This window comes from Melozone crissalis, unplaced genomic scaffold (assembly GCF_028551555.1).
Source record: "Melozone crissalis strain CALT ecotype California unplaced genomic scaffold, PUWL_Pcris_2 ptg000061l_1, whole genome shotgun sequence".
In the NCBI taxonomy this organism is placed as follows: domain Eukaryota; kingdom Metazoa; phylum Chordata; class Aves; order Passeriformes; family Passerellidae; genus Melozone; species Melozone crissalis.
Genome location: NW_026535839.1, coordinates 14,086,811 through 14,106,648, shown reverse-complemented (window position 1 = coordinate 14,106,648; position 19,838 = coordinate 14,086,811). Strand labels below are relative to the sequence as shown.

The 19,838-nt window shown below is 47.0% G+C and overlaps 1 protein-coding gene across 1 annotated transcript in view; it reads left to right on the top strand.

Moving 5' to 3' along the window:
- SLIT3 (slit guidance ligand 3) overlaps positions 1-19,838 on the top strand; it is a 483,586-nt gene that overhangs the window by 451,403 nt on the left and 12,345 nt on the right. Inside the window, exons 30-32 of the mRNA XM_054287925.1 lie at positions 542-679; positions 5,240-5,480; positions 7,743-7,873. Coding sequence (XP_054143900.1) covers positions 542-679; positions 5,240-5,480; positions 7,743-7,873 — 510 coding nt within the window. The remainder of the gene's footprint in view (positions 1-541; positions 680-5,239; positions 5,481-7,742; positions 7,874-19,838) is intronic.

The following is a 19,838-nucleotide window of genomic DNA, read 5'->3' as shown; positions in this document are numbered from 1 at the left end:
AACTTTGCACTGCTACAGCAGCATTTTGAATGGAAATGAATTTTGCCAATGAATGGAAAGCAGGTGGTGGTCTCAAAACTTGCTCTTTCTCCCTGAATTTGCTGAGGCTTATAGCTTGTTTACAGACTGTTTTGGAAGGTGGACCCTTCCTGTGTACAGGGCCAAGCTCAGACACCCAGCAGTGTGCAGGCACTGGCAAAATCAAACTGTGGGGCATCAGGGGCACTGCCCTTGCAGATTATTGCCCCTTATTCTGTAATGTCAGGGAGGGGATTGTCACCTTTAGCACAGCTGAGACTCTGCTGGGTGAACACCCCTCTCACAGACTCGGCTGAGGAGAAGCTGGAGGATGGTGGTGCTTTGCTCCAGTGGGATTTCAGCAGGTTGCAGAGCCTCAAATGCAGCCAGCCAGGAGGGACCTGGGCAGGAGCTGTGCTTGATGCTGCCAGCAATAATTGCAAACGTGTCCCCACCCCAAATCCAACAGGAGCTGGGCTGCCGGTGTGAAAGGAGCCATTAACAGGGATGTTGTGCCTTTCAGGTGCGAGTGCCTGCCGGGCTACAGCGGCAAGCACTGCGAAGTGGATGATGATGACTGCGTGGGACACAAGTGCCGGCACGGAGCCGCCTGCGTGGATGCGGTCAATGGCTACACCTGCGTGTGCCCGCAGGGATTCAGGTACGGCAGGGCTCGCCCCGAGCCCCCCAGCCTCACCAGCCTCCAACAGCACTGATCTGACACCCCCACCAGCCCCTAACCCAGCACTGATCTGACACCCCCACCAGCCCCTAACAGCACTGGTCTGACACCCCCACCAGCCCCTAACCCAGCACTGATCTGACACCCCCACCAGCCCCTAACAGCACTGATCTGACACCTCCATCAGCCCCTAACAGCCCTGATCTCCCATCCCCAACAGCCTCTAACCCAGCACTGATCTGACCTCCCCATCAGCCCCTAACCCAGCACTGATGTGACAGCCCCATCAGCCTCTAACCCAGCACTGATCTCCCATCCCCAACAGCCTCTAACCCAGCCCTGACATCCCCATCATCCTCTCCAGCACAGATCTGACAAATCCCCCCTGTGAACAGGTGCCTGTCCTGGCTTAAAAGGAGGTTCTAACAAGTTAACTGGATATTTTTGCTGGGAGAGCAGCGATTTTGGGGCAGTGCTGTGTGAGTGAATGCCCCAGCCATCCCTGCTCACACAAAGCACACCACCCAGCACACTCACCTAAGTTATAGGAGATAAACCCTGCATGTGCAGAGTGAGCAAAGGAGAATAAAATTGTGTTTATGAACCCTCCCAACTGGCTGCAGGGAAAATGTGAGTCTGAGGATTTTGTGGCAGTGTCTCTGTGCCTCTTGGACAAGCTCAGAATGATGCAGGCTGTAAATTTCCAGCCTCTCATTCTGACAGCTGCCAATATATCTGACTCCTGGAAATCTCTGTCTGTCAAAGATAAGTGTGCTCCTCCAAATGGATTCACTAATCATTGCCTGGGGCTGGATACTGGCTTCCTTCCAGCTAAACCTTTTCTGTGTTTGAAATACACACATGAGACAAAGAAGGAGTACCTGTAAAGATCAGTCTTGACAAAGCAGAAATTGCATGAACACTTATAAATCATCTTCTCTGCTTTGTATCTGCAACTGTTTTCATTCTTCTTACTTTCATCCTTGCTGGTTTGGGGTTTTTTTCCTTCTCTCCCAACACACATTTCTGTTGCAAAGCAGACAGCCTTCCCTGAACAGGCATTGATATATAACATGATGTCAGCCCATGGTTTCACAGAATCAGGCTTGTTATTTACAAGGTATCAGATATCCTCTGAATTTCAAATTCATACCCTTCTCTCCATGTTTCACTCTCTGCTGCAGTCCATTTGGTGGCCTGAGGGATGCTGCAGATTGGTGGCTGGTGAGGCTAACGTGACTGTGGGATGTAAATCCTCAGTGTTACCCAATTGTTAGAGCTGAGCAATGGATTGCAAAGCCACGTCTGGAGTCAAGGCTAACTCCAGCCTGTCATCACATGGGGCTGACTTTTCCTGCAGGTCCCCTGATTTTTAAGGCCTGTAAGCACTAGGCAGTGATGAATGTGAGGGGTTTTTCTGGGAAAGCAGAGTCACAGTGTTGGTCAGAGATGTTCTGAGCTGACACAGCTGGGTGGAGCAGCAGGGGTAGGTGGGAGGTTGGTCTGGTCCCTTCCCATGTACCAAAGAGCTCTCCTGGCACTTCAGGCAGTGCCCCAGGTTGTCTGGTCTCACACCAGGGGCATCAAGAGCAGGACCTGGAACAGCCCAGTCTTCTCTCTTGATCAAATGAGGGCTCTTATTCCACTAACAGTCCTCCAAGGAGAGGAGGAATCTTTATACACAAAGCCCCAAAACTCAACTACAGCTTAGACAGCACTTCACAGCCCAAGGAAACCATGGGCAAGCAAAGTAATTCCACTGCCTGTCAACAGCACAGCCAGATTGACTTGAGTTCTCCTGTTTGCTTTATTTTTTCCACTAGTCCATGCCACTTCCCTAAATTTCCTGTGCAAGATGCAAGGAAGACAAGGGCCTTTGGGGAGGAAAACCTCACACTGAGCACTGCTACACTCCCTGTGCCAAGGCAGACAGCAAGATGGAGCCCCATGTGTTCTCCATGCAGAACAGTCCCTGATCTTGATTTCAGGATTAAAATTCTGCTAACAAAACATGATCTCATTATTCTTCCCATGACTCAAGCCTTTTGTAGTTTGAAGGCTTCTGCTGCTCTGAAGGGGGTTCTGAGGTTTGGGCTTTTTCCTGTTTAGATTACAAATGCAAATATGGTGATTGACAGAGCTCAGCCTTCTGATGTTCAGGGTTGCAGACTCCCCTGTCCTCACAGCTGCCTTGGGCTCGGGGATGTGTGACAAGGAGATAACTGTGCACGTGTTTGAAGGCTGCAAGTGTTGATGAAAAGAAGAAAACACGAGGGGTGGTCCAACAAAGGTAACTAGGAGACCTAAGATGATGATTAATAAAGTTTTTTGGCTCAGTATCAGGAATCATTTCCCAGCAGTGAGTTTGCAGAGTGCCCTCCCAATTATCCAGAGCTTATGCTGTTGTAATAAAAGCACAGACCTGTAATGATTTTATGGTTGTCACTAGGCTGTGTGTCAAAGCCACACATTAAAAAGATGTTAAAACTTCCATCCTCACACAGCTGAACAAATGGCATTGGGTAATTCTGAGCAGTGTAAGCAGGGCCTGATGCACACTGAGGCTCTCATGACAGCCCCAAAAGTCAGTAGTGCCACCATGCACTCACTCTCCCATTTCATCCCTTCCCATTCACTGGTCAGGTGTAGCTGTGCTCCTTGCAGCACCTTTCCTGAGCACTCACCAACTCCTCCCAGCTGCAGAATCTGCTTTCCTCTGGAAAAGTTTTCAGTGTTTTCTTCCCAAAATAGCACTCATTTGCCCCCTGCAGATGAAAACATTTTAGAGAATTGGTGAGCCCTGCTGAATAAACCCTGAGTTCTCCAAGCTTCCCTCCAGCAATCAGCCTCTCAGTGGTAAATGCTGGTAAATGCTGCTCTGGTGAGAAGCACACATTATCTTCAGAGCCTGATGGAAGCACTGCTCCTCTGTGCTGCAGATGCTCCTGAGTTCTCCACTGGGACACACTGCTGCAAGGAGCTCACAGTGATTATTTAAATAAATGAGATTGTACCAGGCAGAATGGACTTGGCCAAGCTATGGAAGGAAGTCAGGCTGTGTTCCACATTCCACTGCTGGGGAAATAAATCTTATTAATTATTTCTAAATATATACTTACAAAAAATGTTTAAAATTAAAAAGGAAAGGGCCTTGACAGACCTGTCACTAATGTAAGTTCTAGGTGCCAGTATCAGGAGAGCTGCCCTGGTAAAGCCACACGCCAGGGGGGTTTCACAGCAAGCAAGGGTGTGCAGGAGCCTGGGGAATCTTTCAGAGCAGCACTCAGCACAGACAATCTGGCTTCTTCCAACATTTGCTTTCTGTTAGTGGAGGCTGTTGTGGGTCACATGAATTTTTTATTATGATTATTTTTAACTTCCAAAAAATTAAAATTATATTCACTGATTTTCCTTCTGTTTCCTACTTGCTGCCAAAGACAAAACAAAACAATGGGCATTAGGTGGAAGGGAGCTCACAGACTGGGTTAGCAGTGCTCTGTTCTGTGGTACCTCTGGAAAGGGATTCCCTGTTTGCAGAGCAGACTCAAATCACAGATGTAGGATGGGGAGGTCTCAGGTTTGGGTTTAAATGGCTCACAGGCTTCACTGGGAAGCTCTGCAGGGCACAGATGGGTGGAAGCTGTTTCAGCCAGGCTGCAGTGCCTTGCAGAGCTGAAGAACCAGAGCAAAGGGGCAGTTCAGGCTGCTCTCAGTGCCTCAATGTCCCCCAGGGGTAGAAGGCATCCTTTGAATTTGCCAATCACTCAACACCCTTCTGGAATTCCAGGATGGACAGACAGTGCTGGGAGGGGAAAGGAGAGGTGACTGACACACCTGGCAGGAAATCATCAGGGGAGGGACCTGAGATTCTGAGCTATACCCCAAAATCACAACGCAACACGAGTATTTATTAAAGACCTGCTTTGCGGAGATAACCAAAAACTCCACAACTTTGTGAAAGTTGTAAAGCTGGTATGTTTATTACAGCACTGGACTCGTGGAGATTACTGTCCTTAAAAGACATGCGTACCTCTGGGAACTTCAGGTCCCTTTTTATGCCCCTCTCAAATACATATGCATACAATTTCACAATAGGTTCATACATATTCATTTTTATGAATCTTGCATGACATTTGCCGCTAGTTCTTCTTTATCAGAAAGAATTCCTAGGTCAGGTTGACCTGCTCTCACAGCAGTCTCTGCCTCTCTCTATCACTCTCTGTCTCCCCCCCCCGTTATCTCTGTCCTTCACTGAAGCCGTTTCTCTGAGCCTAGGCTTTTGCAGTCAGGCTACATAGCTATGTTTTCTAACCACAGACTCAATGATGTACATTTCACCTAAATCAAAATGGACTTCTCCTCTGGAGAATTTCTACTCTCTAGAATTTCTACTCTCTCTCAGACCTTCTGCTTTTATTCTCTTCATTCTGTCCAGCCTCTGTTTTACGCATGATGCTGATGCTCCAAGGCACCAGCAGCAGCTGAAATAAATCCAACAAAGTGCTGGTGACCGAGGGTGAGTTTCCCTTCCCTTTGCAGTGGGCTGTTCTGCGAGACGCCGCCGCCCATGGTGCTGCTGCAGACGAGCCCGTGTGACAACTACGAGTGCCAGCACGGCGCGCAGTGCGTGGTGGCGCAGCACGAGCCCGTGTGCCGCTGCCTGGCCGGCTTCGCGGGGCAGCGCTGCGAGAAGCTCATCACCGTCAACTTCGTGGGCAAGGACTCCTACGTGGAGCTGCCCCCCGCCAAAATCCGCCCCCAGGCCAACATCTCCCTGCAGGTTGGTCGCAGGAGGCTGCGCGGGTGAAAACTGATGTTTGTTGGTGATGCTGTGCCTTCCTGTAGTTGGAGGAAAATGCGTTTTCTAATCTGCTGTTGTGGAAACCCAGAGCATTGAGAATATTTCTCTGCCTGCTCTGGGGTGCCCTGACTCCCAGGGGAGCACTGACTTTGACCCTCATTCATGGAGAAAGTTTCCCAGACTTCAAGATAGACTAGAACCCACAAAATACATTATAGAGAGTAGTGTAGGTGTATCACTTGGTGAGAAATTCAGGTCTTGGGATTTTTAGTGTGTTGTGGATGAAAGCAAGATGGAGGTCACCGGGTGTTGTTCTGGGCTTCTCCTTCCTTCTTCTTCATGGGTTATGGTGGTATTTTGTAATTGGGCAGGAAAGTCTGCATTGTGGGCTCTGTGGGACCAGTTATTGGGTTAAAAGGGAAAATTATCTAGGTGTCCTTTCTTAATTGGACAGCTTAGACTTAAAAGACCTTGTAACAAGAGATTGTTGGCCATTTTGTGCCTTCTAATGAAAAGCTGCCAAACTCTTTTACTGATAAGAAGTAATAAACACTTGTGGATGGAAGCAAGATGGAGGGCACAGGGTGTTGTCCTGCCTTTCTTCTTCATGCTTCTTCTTCCTTCTTCTCCATGGGTTTGGGTGGCATTTTGTAATTGGGCAAAAAAGTTCCCATTGTGGGCTCTTTGAGATCAGTTACTGGGTTAAAAGGGTGTCCTTTCTTAATCTAGATGTCCTTTCTTAATTGGATAGTTTAGTCTTAAAAGACCTTTTAACAAGAGATTGTTGGCCATTTTGTGCCTTCTAATGAAAAGCTGCCAAACTCAGTACTGAAAGTGTTTTACTGATAAGAAATAACAAACACTTGAATTCCAACATGAACTAAGGTCTCATGTGCCTTCAATCCAGACCCAGAGAAACCCTCAATTGGTACACCCACAGCTGTAAAGTGTCGGTTTCTGGTGAATTTTCTCCTTGTAATTGTTCCAATTAATCAGTTTCTTTGTTGATATCTAGCATTATGTGACTGTATCAAGACAGAACAGTGAATGTGACAGCCTGGCCAGAGGGAGAGAAAGCTAGATAAGAATCAGCCCAGGAGACTTTAGGGAGCTGGAGATAAGCAATGATAGCAAATTATTAAAACAACCTGTAGGCAATATTTTTCTAATATCTGTTTTGTTGTTATTCTCATAAGATTGTTTACAAATGGGTGTCTTGTTAATTAGCCAGTCAGGTGAAATGTATTGATTGCATGACCAATCAGGCCCACCTGTATCAGAGCAGTGTATAAAAGAAGCAGTTGCAGTAAGGATGGAGTGCTTATGCCACTTCTGATTGTCTCTGTGTCATTTGTGACTTAACAGTGCTAAATGTGCAGCTGCAGGGTTAGACTGCCTCAAATAGAAGGAAGAGGGGTGAACTCTTCTGTGGGGGGAATATTTTTAAGGAATCTCTTCTCTGTGTCAGTAGTAACTACACAACCACAAAAAAGCACAAATGACAAAGGTAAGCTGTAGGAGTAGTTTGACCTTCAGACACTTGGCTTTTGAGGATATGAAATCCACAGGTTTAATTCACTATTCACAAGAAAGAAAAGCAAATGTACAAGTGAAAGCCATGCATAGAGACATTTAACCTGTAACATGCATGTATCTCATGCTGATGGAACCGGGGCTGGTGGCCAAAGTCCTGGAAGAATTTGTGAGCCACTTGTCTGGTCTAAAATCAGTGAAATGTGAAGGAGTGGCTGAGGCACCAGTGTACCTTTGTGGGCACACATGCTGCCTCCAGAATCCCTCCAGACTCTGATTCCCAGACTGGCAACACAGCCAGGGATGACTCGGGAGTGCTTGGTGTCTTTCTACTGGTTCTCCCTACAGTACTGTGTTTCGTCCTGTACAGCTTGGTGTTCAATGTCATGGTGCTTCTTAAAACAGGATGGCCTCCCTGGATAATATTTTGCTTATTCAGCAGATAGAAGGCCTGGGACTTTGATACTGGTCCAAGGTTCAGAAGACAACTGAAAACTGGTTCTCATGTGAAATGGGAAGTTGACCTTTGTGTGTGAGCCCAAAGACCTTTCTGTGCCTCCTGGCTCTTGCTCTCATTGCTGCTCACACATATGATGTATTAAAGCACATTTGAATTGCATGTATGATTTTGGTTTGATTTTAAATACAGGTTTATTCCTTTTATTAATCATTCTCAAGCACCCTCACGTGGTTCTGAACGTTTCACAGGTAGCCACGGACAAGGACAATGGCATCTTACTGTACAAAGGAGACAATGACCCTTTGGCTCTGGAGCTGTACCAGGGACACGTGAGGCTCATCTATGACACCCTGAGCTCCCCACCCACCACAGTGTACAGGTAAGAGGCTGAACTCTGCCAAGGCAGTTGGCTTCCAAAACTGGTGAGCAGAGGTAGGATTTTTCTAAGAAATGTGCTTTGCAGAAAAACCTTTTATTTTGCTTCAAGGTATCTCTTCTTTGCATGTAATTAGATGAGAAAGTCAGAATAAAGACTTAGCTGGAGGCTGCACGGGTAAAAATTGACATTTATTGGCAATACCAGTGATGCTGTGCCTTCCTGTAATTGTAGAAAAATGCATTTTCTAATCTACTTTTCATCTTCTGGTGAATTTTGTCCTTGAAATAGTTCCAATTAATCAGTTTCTTTGTTGATATCTAGCATTAAGTGACTGTACCAAGACAGAACAGTGAATGTGCAACTGCAGGGTTAGACTACCTCAAATAGAAGGAGGAGGGCTGAACTCTTCTATGGGGTGAATATTTTTAAGGAAATTCTTGCCTGTATCAGTAGCACTTACACAACCACAAAAAAGAACAAATTACAAAGGTACATTGTAGAATAGTTTGCCCTTCATACACTTGGCTTTTGAGGATATGAAATCCACAGGTTTAATTCACTATTCACAAGAAAGAAAAGCAAATGTACAAGTGAAATCCATGCATTTCTGCAGGAAGGAGGGATGTGCTGCCCTTTTCCTCCACGGTTCCTTCAGCATCCCTCCCCTGGTTGTTATTTTCAAGCCCTGTTGCTCCAGTTTGCTGTGAGCACAGATGCAGCAGTGACCACACAGAGCACTTTGGGCTGAGCACAGGCTCCTGGCACTGAGTGTGCAGCAGAGCTGCAATTCCCAGCCCACTCACACTGTGGGGAGAGCAGGGGACAGCATGGATGTCACCACGCATCACCCACCTCAGACTTCTCTCAGAAAGTTTTCTCAGCACTTGCTAACATTTCAGCCTCCCAGGGACTTTTCTTTAGGGAAATGGTGACATTTTTAAGAAAATGAAAACATTCTTTCTATATTAAAGCAACGTGGATAATACCGATGCAGACATGTTGCCAGGAAGAGCACTGGCTTGTCCCCTGTAGGAATGAAGGGAGTAGTTTGCCCATGGTTTTCACCAGCTGGATGGATGGGTGTGAAAAACATGTCTGTGTGTGGCTGCTGATCCCAATTGATCAGCTGTGAGAGCAAAGCTGAGGCTGATAAACAGTTTAGTGCTGCTAATTAGAACAGAGGCAAAGGTTGTTTTGTGTCAGGGGTGATGTGGATGTTTGCTGGCCATGTCACCATGGCAGAGTGGGGACAGGAGCTGCTGCCACCTCAAACAACACAAACAGCACTCCATGGATCTGCTGCCACCACAAACAACACAAACAGCACTCCATGGATCTGCTGCCACCAGCACACAACACAAACAGCACTCCATGGAGCTGCTGCCCTCTGGGTGGGTGCAGTGTCCTCCTTGTCCCCACCCTTCCCAGGGATCAGGGGGGAGGGCTCCATTCACTCTGACACCTCATTACCATGAGATTAATGGCCTGTTCACTATGTTTTGTGCACCCTGGTCTGCTGAGATGGGAAAGAAGCTGCTTAATACGGTGCCCTTTCTGAAATGTCACTCTAATCTTTTATTAGTTTAAGGAGTGGACCAAAATGGGATTAGCATGGAGCTCGATGGGAAAAGATTAGGTTGATTGAGAAAAACAGCAGCTAAAGAATGTCAGAAAGGGCCTCTAAATAGATTAAAAGTCTTGTTTTCTTTAAAGGCTGAAGAAGGAGCAGGAAAACCTGCTTGTCCCCTTGCAAACATAGGATTTAAGGGTAGAAGGCATAAGTGGATCAGGTTTGACCTCTCTGACTTTTAGCTAAGGCATGTGCTCTGTTTGGCCTAACACATGACTTCCAGCTTGGCACAGAGTTTTGACAGGAAAACACCAAATAGCAGAAAATCCCCCATTTCCTTTTAGCTTGGACAATGGTCAATTATTTCCATTATCCAGGCATTGGCCATCATTTCTAAGTTGCGTCACTAATACCTTCTGGATTGTTTAGAGGCTTTCTCAGGGGAAATTAAAGTGTACTTATACCTGGACCTGATTCCCATGAGTTTATCTGGACTTTTATTTGCATTTTATCCTAATCTGCATTTTGATGAAGTGAATGGCTGGTTCAGTGTGATGCATTTTATCACAACCTGAAGAATTTGGGAAACTCCTTTCTTTAACTTCTACAATTTTCATTTGTCATTAAAAACAAGGTTGCCAGGAGAACCTGTAACATCCTGACCTCACCATTGCCAAAACAGTTTGCCTTCCCTACTGCTTTGTCCCCGCTCTCTTGTTTAGATGCCTCATTTCATTTTCAATCTCAGCTAAAGTGGACTGTTTGCCTTTGCAAAGCTCTGTTGAAAGACTGTGAGATTAATTTTCACAGTCAGTATCATGTCCTGCTCCCCTCCAAAGCAGTCCACTTTTTGGACTGGATGAGCAGGGCTTTGGCTCTTGGTTTTTCCCCAGAAGAGTCTGCCAGAAGAGGAGGAGGCCCTAAAATGCTGCCTGGTGGGAGCTGTGCCAGCTACAGCTGCAGGAAATCTGTCCCTGACCTGGTCCTGGGCTGTAACTGAGATGTTTTGCTGGCTATTTCAGGTACTCCCAGGATGGGATGTGGGAAGTCATTGGCCAGCCACATGATCTGTAATTCCTCATCAGAGTCTCCATGATAAGATTTATTAATAGTACTTGCAAACAGTAAAATTAGCAAAGTACTTGGCTGATACAGGTGGTATCCTGTAGGGATGAGATAAAGCTGTTGTTTGGGAAGCCAGCAGTGAGTCAGTCACACTTGATGGTACTTTTCCATTTTTCCAGGGAGTGGCTCTGCTGCAGAGCTGCTGTGGGCATTGCAGGGCAGGGATGTGCCACAGGAGGGGACTGCCAGGAAAGAGATTTTTAACTCCTTTGATAAGGCAGGTTGTCCCTGGGTACCACAGGGAACCTGTTCCTGTGTTTTAGTCACTCCTCTGAGCAGATTGAACCAGAATTGCTTCACAAAGTTAGTCTGGAAAAGCCCAAGATAATTGGCTGTACATTCAGGTTTGCTTAACATGTGTTTGTCCCTGTGGTAGTTTGGATAGAAAGGTTAAAGTTGACAGTGGGCTTCTCTTTCATTCTAGTCAGGTAAAGGTCAGCACATGTCCAGTGGAAATGACTACCTACAATTCCCTGTCATTTTTCATCAAGTTAGAGAGAAATACAAGTTAATGCAGTAATATAAAATAATGCAATGACAGCACTCACCCTTTAATAGAAAATCTGGCTGATCTTTTACTGGAACCTGTCACTTGTGAGCTGCAGAAAAATGGTTTTCTGGACATCAGAGTAAAGCTCTTACAGAAGATCCATATTTGAAACAGGATTCCAAGTTATTGGTTCTTTTATTCTATTTAATGGACAAATGGGTACAGGAATCTTTTTCTGAATGCTTTATTGCCTCCTGGTTTCTGCACTGCTCAGAGTTTCTCTTCCATGCCATGACAGTGCTTGGTGCCACTCCAACAGTGAGTTCTAGAAATGAAGTAAATTTTTTACATAGATACTGTACCTTAATTTGAAGATGCCAGCTGGTAAGGAACATGTTGCTTTTACTTACTACCACAATCCAATTGTTAAAAGTTTGAATTAAAAAAGAGCAGTTAATTCCATAGTTCCAGCATTCAGCCAATGACACTGTTATCCGTTTAACTGCACTCTGTAGGGAGAACTCCCTATTTTCAGTCTTTTTTCCCACATCTGTTCCTTGAGCCAGAGATAAGACCTTACTTGTAAACTTTTCTCCCATAGATTTTTATGCTGCCACACAGTCATATTGATTTGGATGCTGAAATAATCCTTCCTAATTCAAATGGAAAACAGAACTTTGACACAAAGTGCTGATGTAATTCCCTTCGGAGTTCACAGATTGCCATGTTGCATACAGACTGTCATATCTGGTGAAGAGCAAGATGCAGGCGTTGTTGCTGTAAAATCATATGTTTTCATGCAAGATTCCCGACAGCAGTGAAAAAGGAGGCAGTTAGGAAAAGATAAGAATGAATTATATTTGTCTTTCTGTAGAGACTACACCCAAATTACATTTTAATTCCTTTTAAAAGTATCCTTGCATAATCTGCTTTCAAAAATGCTACATCATTAAAAATATTCCTTGTAGATTGTATCATGCAGTTCTCATGGTCTGGCTGGCTCTTACACAGCATAGATGGATGTTCTTGTGGTTAAAGCAAAAGGCCTGAAATAAAGGAGCTCACATTCCTGCTGTATCTGTTTCACATGTGATGACTGCAAGACAACAAATTAAATCTGGTTCCCTGTGTAAAAAGTCGAGAAAGGCATGAATAACAGTAAAGGTGTTTCAGAAATGTGCTGCAGGTCTTTGGAGGGTGAGGTTCCTGCTCCCATGTCCCTCTTGGTTGTAGAACCAAGGTTCTTTATGCTGGTGGCATCTGGAAAATTCTGTGTCCTGCTCCTTCAGGCTCTGGAGCCTGGGAGCTGCTGGGATTCCATGTCCAGCACTGTCCCTGGCCAGGCCGCTGCTGAAGGGATGTGCTGCTCCCCAAGAACTCTGGTCCTCTACTCAAATTTCTGCTGGTCCTGAGCAGTTCCTTTGGTGGTGAAAAACCCACACCTTCCACAGAGAAGGAGTTTGTGCCATTGTCTCTTTAGCTGGGATTGCTTATCTGCAGAAAAGCCTGGGAGGCTTCACCATTAATTCTCTGCCTTCTGGGGAGGAATGTGCTGGAGGAGTGAGAACATTAATTATTCTTAGGATCATTATTAGAGCTTGTCAAACTCAGTTTTTTGGTAAAACTGTCTTTGCAGAGTGCACTGCATGACTGCTCCTGTTCTTCCTAACACCTTCACAGTCTGCAGCCCATGCTGTGCCCATCCCTGGTGGGATGCCTGTTTGATACTCTGGATGGGCTCTAAATTGACTGTTTTTCAGTCATTTCTGTGAGGCATCACTGAGCTCTTTACAAATCTGCATATTTGCAATTCATTTTATTCTAGCACGCACTCTTATTTTTTCAGGTACCCCTTAGGGATTCTGTATCAAATATAATGAAAGAAACTGGCACTAGTCTCTGACCTGCATAGGAAGAATTGTAAAATTTGAATGTACTTGTACATCTTGCATGAGCCAAGGCAAAGGACAGCTGAGTTATTTTTTTACCTTTATAAAGGGCTCTGGAGTACTTAAATGGGAAAAAAATGGCAAGTGTGTGAGTACTCGTCATACCACAAACATCACATTTCCCTAGTTTTTCCTGGATTTTTTTTTTTGCAGGAGGACAGTGAAAATGTAAGGTCAAGACCTTAAAGTATCATTTAACATTTATCATTAAGTTCAGAATCAAATATTTGCTTTCATGAAATACAGAAACGTTTTCCTGCTGAGCTGAATCTTAGGAAGGGTAAAGTTTTGTCCTTCAGGCTGCTGAAGGACTTAGCAGGCAAAATCTTGTTAAGCTGAATTAATTTTTTTTCTTTGTAAATCTGTCCAGTATCTCTTGCAAGAATGACAATTTCTCATCTCCTCCCCCTCTGAGAACCCAGCTCATTCTCTGCAGTTCAATGTCCAAGCTGCAGACCCTCACTTCATGTCTCACACATAGGGTGTTTCAGGGTGAGCTTTTCACCAGAAGAAAGCAAAACTTTTCACAAAGTGAGCCAGTGCTGGCCTGTCTGTGGTACCAGGTATGGTTAGGAATGGGTCACCTAAAGCCACTTATTCTGGGCAATGACAAAATGATAAAAGTTTGATAAAAGTAATGATAAAGGTTACATTCTCTGAGTCCCAGGGCACCTTATTCAGGGGCCAAAATCTGGAGCTGTGGGTCTAAGCTGCACTCAGGCATCCCCTGTCAGCAGAGGCCAGGCTGGAGAAAGGTTGCAAATATGTTTTAAAGGCATTTTCCTGCTATACCATAGGTCATTGGTCCAGTAGTACATTGCCAAAGTTGGTTAATTGTGATTGCATCAGAGGGAGGTTGAAGTGTTTGCATAATAGACAGTGATGGAATAAACCTAATCATAGTCAAAATGACTTTATAAACTTCCTGTGCACTAATGACTGGCTCATGTCTTGAATTGTGAGGGGTTTTGCCTTACAACAACATGTAGCAAGCTAATATGTTTATTTTTTCCTGCCTGTAAATTTCTTGCGAACATGATGAGTAACACAAAGTTTAGATGTGTGCCATGTGTGATAGATTCATGTCCCATCCATCGCAAGTGCTGAGCTGGCTCTGATGCAATGGAGGCAGGCTCTGCTGGGAGCAGCACACACAGACCTGGAGCTGAGGGAGATGGTGGAGGGGCAGGAGGGTCTGTGCCTGGTTATTTCAGTGCTTCCTCCCAGTATGGAATGGCACCACAGCTCAGCACAGTGCTGGAGGAAAAGTGGGCATGGCAGCTGCTCTGGTGGCTGTCAAACACAATGGGTTTGGTGGAAGGAGAGGATCCAGCTATAGGTATGCTGCTATAACAATTTCTAAATGAAATAAACAATTTCTAAAGACATGGCTTCTTTTTTCTTGGGGTTTAGCCTCCAATTTCAAGTAGAGCCCATCATTCTCTGTCAATCTGGCTGGATGCCCTGTTAATTGTACTCTGTAGTGGCCCTGCTCCCTGCTGCTGACAGGCAGATAGCTGCATATTTTCCAGAGCTGAAAAGGGGATGGATGGTGCAAAGCATTGCCTGATGTGCCAACTCTGTGAAGGCACCTGGTGGATTTTCTCATCAGAACCTGTGATTTGATAATCAGCTGAATGGCAGAGCTGTTTTTCTAGGTGACCCCATGCACTGTTCCCAGTCCTGGTGGGGCCAGGGGCTGTGTCACAGCCTGTCCTGGTGTGTGACACTCAGCTGTACCCACACAGTGCTGGGGAAGACGTGGCACACAGGCTGCCACCACCCTGCTGCTGTGCCAGGGCGTGCCTTCCCCTCTGCTTTTTGCAGTGTCATTTTCATAAGGTCACCAGATTTCACACCGACCCAACAGCACTGCAGAATCTCTGAGTGATTCTCTTTTTGCACTCTGTATTTTGTGGGTTTGTTATTTTGTCTGATGCTTATCACTGAGAGGACACCAGTACACGGCAGTTCGTGAAACCACCTTGAGGAGCCAAGACATCCTGGTGGAGAGGGTGGGCAGGGAGCAATGCTCTCATCTGTCACTCAGGAGAGGCCTTGGACTTGAGGATGCATTCCAGCTGCTTTTAAAACTACCATGGCACTTGTTTTAAAAGATTCTCAGCAGAATGAGGTGTCCAGCTCTGCTGGTACGAGTGCAGGAGACAGCAGCTCCTGCTCCCCCCAATTTCTGATCCCCCCAATTTCTGATCCCCCCAGCTTCTGCTCCCATCAGTTTCTGCTCCCAGCAATGGGGTTGGAGAAAGATCTCACCCAGCTCTGTGAGAACCCACTGCAAACAAGCAATGTTTGCCCTGGCTGGGTGTCTGACCCCTTTATGAATCATCTAGGGAAAGGGGTCAGGATTGTGTTAATTGCATGATGCAAGGGTGTAAAAAAGGTCCTCGCCTTTGCCTCAGAAGGTCTGTAACACAATGACTTTCACTGCTGGCAGGGGTGCTGCAGGAATTGAATTATGGCTGGAAATTAGATATGCATAGCCTGGCCAAACGATCATTAGGGGAGATATGGTAATCAGCTGCCAGTGTTCAAGGGCTGTAAACACCAGGAAGAGAAGGATGGTTTATTTGGGTGGTCTGGTCTACAAAGTTGTAAGTACGAGAAAAGGTATAAAAGCAAGTAAATTAAAATGGAGGTATCAAGGAAAAAACTCTTAATGTCGAGTACTCTCAGCCTAACAGACCTAACACTCAAGTCATGTAACACAGGATTGAACATAACAAAAGAGTGGATTTCAAGCTGAAAGTGAACTTGAGTGCTTTAATATTCCTTTCACCTCTTATTTCCCTAGTCCTGTGTTTCATTAGCATTTTTCATACTTTTTTCTCAACATGTGTTTTTTATTCAGCTGCTGAAGATGATAGTGCTTGAAGTGATGTGTTATTGTGGAGGTAGCACAAACACCACTCCAATTATGATTTTGCCTTTGTTGCCATGGAGAAGTTTAAATCTATTTTAGGCCAAGGATTGATTATAGCTGGAACTAAGGGTAGGAGGTAAGTGTAGCTTGGAAAGGTGAAAACCCATCACTGCTGATAGCCACAGTCAGCCCAGCACAGTGTGAGTTTCACAGCTCCCAAACTGCTGACATCTCAGCACAGTTCCCTGCAGCTCTCACCTTGAGTTTTTTATTTTGGTGCCTCTTTTCTAGTGCTGCAAGCTCCTTAAGCTCTTTTGGACATGTATTTTTATTTATTCCCTTCTACTTTAAATGTTCTCAAAGATTATCTAAGTTCAGTGTTCCCCGTGGCCTTCACCCCCCAGTCTCTTGCCATCCTTGTGTTTCCTTTGTTTTGTGTGTCAAATGAGGCGTGTCCCCATTAAGACAGAGGTCAGGAAAATCTGGAGACTCTAGCTAATGAATTAATGTTCTCATTTGCATAATTGATGGTTATATATCTCCTCAGTGACATGGTTTGCTGTGATACTTAAAGCTATTTTTGGTTTTGACTCCTCTGCCCTGCTGTTCTCTGCTGTCTACAATGAAGGTGTATTACTAGACAGTGAAAAAAAATCTGACCCCAAAGCCCAAATTTTACAGGTTCCAACTGAATGCTTTAATCCTTTAATGCATTTCTGTTCACTGGCATATTTATAGTGGCTCAGCTCTAAATCTCTCATGGGTGTTAGAGCAAGGGGAGTCAGTGCTTGAAACATCTGTGTGTGCTTGGGGCTGGAGTACAGGGGAAAGAAAATATATGAGGGAGAAGAGAAATAGCTGAAAAACGAGAGTGGAAATCAGTTCTTTCCTATATTCCCTGAGGTGTTATGTTTAATACACATCCCTTTCCCATCAGTTCTTTGTGTCCTGGAGCCTGAGCTGCCATGTGCACTGTGTGCAGTGCCCTGTGCATGGCTCCATTGGCTCACCTTGCTGGAGCTGCTCTGGCAGAAGACGCCAGCTCCCTCCCACAGGAAATTTTAATTTCTCTCCCATAGAACCCTCTCTAGTGGCCTCCCTTCCCTGAGGGCAGCTCCAAGGGAACAGAAGGTGCTGGACCCAGAGCTTTGGAAGCTGAGCTCTCCTCACATCCCAGCATTTTCCTCTTTTTTTGGCCAAATTTGACCAGATGCTAAGTCGAGCTCTGTGAGGGTGACCTTGGTGAGAGCAATGTGCTGGACTGTGCAAGGCATGTAAGGTGGGCTGTGAAGAGAGGAGTGTGATGGAGAAGAGAGAGTGGAGGGATGCTGCAGGGACTGAGCACAGTGGGGGAATGCCAGGTGCCAACCACAGCCCACAGCAGCAGTGTATCCTGAGGAATCACTTTGTGTCATGGGAAACTTTTTATTCCTTTTGCTGCTTACTTTTCAGTAAGTTTATTATTTAATTCCTGGAGATCATTTCTTGCACTTAAGGTGTTTACTCTTTAATCATAACTCCTCCCTTTTTTTCAACAAGAATTTGTACTAAACTATACCATATCCAAACTAGACAATATCCAATGGCGGTGGCACGAAGTGCTGCGGCTGGAAGCCAGCTAAAATTCCCTGACTGTATTGAGGGTTTAGGAAAGATCTCAGGAGCGGCACACGGTTTGTCAGCACCTGGGGAAAGGCCCTGGGGCGGCTGGAAAGAGCCCTGGGGCTCTCCCTGCCGCACCTCTCAGGTGTCCCTCGTTGTGCTCGCACCGCTTGATTCGGTTTCACCGGGACGCGGGGCAGCGGGATCAGGCCCGGGATCAGGGAGCGAGGCCGAGAGCGGGATCCAGGAGCACGGAGCGGGAGCAGGGATCAGGCCCGGGAGCGGGATCAGGCCCGGGAGCGGGAGCGGGGCCGGCGCTGTCCCCGCTCGGCTCGCGGTGCCACGGCGCCCTCTGCTGCCCGTCAGCGCCGCTGCACCGCGCTCTCATCCCGCATTCCGCCTCTCACCCTGAATTCCCGGCCAGTATCCCGCATTCCCGGTTCTCATCCCGCATTCCAGCTCTCTTCCTGAATTCCCGGCTAGTATCCCGCATTCCGGCTCTCACACTGAATTCCCAGCCAGTATCCTGCACTCCCGGTCCGCATTCTCCGCTCTCACCCCGCACTCCCGGCTCCCATCCCACTCTCCCTGCCCGTATCCCTCATTCCCTGCTCCCATCCCGCTTTCCCTGCTCGTATCCCGCATTCCCCGCTCTCACCCCGCTTTCCCTGCCCATATCCCGCATTCCCCGCTCCCATCCCGCTTTCCCTGCCCATATCCCGCATTCCCCGCTCCCATCCCGCTTTCCCACACCCCGCACTCCCGGCCTGCCCCCGCCGCGCTCGGTGCGGTGTTTGCCGGAGGAACCCCATCACTCCCGGCTGGAGGCGGGCACCTCCATCCGCGGGCGGCTCCAGAAGGACGAGCCCTGTGGGAGCACCTGATGCCCTGTTTCAGGGAACAGGGAATTCACTGGGGGTTTAACGGGACCCTTTAACGGGAGCGGGGGCTGGCGGGGAGCGGAGCGAGCGCGGCTCGGCGCTGCGGCCGCCGCCCTTCATCCCCGGCCAAGCCACTGTCTCCAGCTGTCTCCGACGATTGCCGGGGCTCCTAAAGGCCCGGCTGAGCGGAGTTCGTGCAGCTTTTCTCTCACCACCGGTCTCTCCCCCGCGGTTGTCTCCGTCTCAGAACCCCAAGGCGTCTGAATGCCTTTCCGTCAGCAGCGGCAGTGAGTGCGTGCTCTCTCTCGCACGAGTATCTGCTGCCTGGGGATTTCCTGTCATCCTGCCTGTCCACGTTCAGCCTCTCCATCATATCGCTGTGTCTTCTCAAACAGCAAATGAGTGCTTTGTCTGTTCGAACTTTATCTGCTTTACAAAACTGCAGTGTTGGGTGATGGCTGTGAGTTGCTTTGTTTCTCAGAGTTCAGGCAAAGATGATTTAATTCTGGGTTAAAAAGTGAAAGGAACAGAATGTAGTAATGCTCATCCATGTATTCCTGCAGACTGGGACTTCTCAATCCCTTTCCAACCAAAATCCAGCACTGGGTATGCTGAAAGGCATGAGTACCATGTGGGGTGGCTGCTTCCATGCCCGGGACTCACAGATTTTTGTTTGCCTGCTAGTCAAGGCATAATCTGGAAAAAGCACACCCTGTGGGGAGTAGGTGATGAATGCCTGTGAAATCCTGGCTCTGGGAAGAGCCAGTCCTGCCAGATGTGATAATGTTGTCCTCTGACAAATGGCCATAGCTTGGCCTTCTGCAGATAACCATGGGGTTTGTGTGCTAGCTTCAGCTCTTGATCCTGCTGGGGAAGGGCTCCCCATCCTGCAGCCATCCCTCCCACCTCCACAGTGCTCAGCTCTCACAGCCCGTGGGGTTTGGCCCCACTTCTCCCTTTCACTGGCACTTCTGCACAGACCAACAATTACCCATGTGCATTTCCATTTATCTCACACCTTCCAGCTGAAGCCCAAGTGCTTCCCCCCGGGAATCAGGCACTGAGATAAGCAGGGAGCACAGAGGGATCACCCAGTCGGCCTTGCTGAAGCACAGCTGCTCCTTGTAATGCAGCAGACACTTAGCAGAATTCCTGAGTATCCAAACACAAAGTTCAGAGCAGCTGTTTCCAAACTCACTTGAGTTGCTGCAGTGCCCTGGGGTGCAGTGGGGACAGGGCTGCCCTTCCGAGGACCACAGACATCCTCTGCCTCTCCTCCTGCCTTACACAGCCCCCTGCCCCTGCCAGGGCCCTGCTGTAACAGCTCTGACCCACAGTGTCTGCTGGACCTGCAGCTGGATCTGCATTTTTGTTCACTGTCAAGCCTTTATGTTTTTTCTTTAAAACACTTTGAACTGTGCCATCAGCTCCAGGTTCTTGAGTTGTCCCCAGGGCTCTCTCAGCATC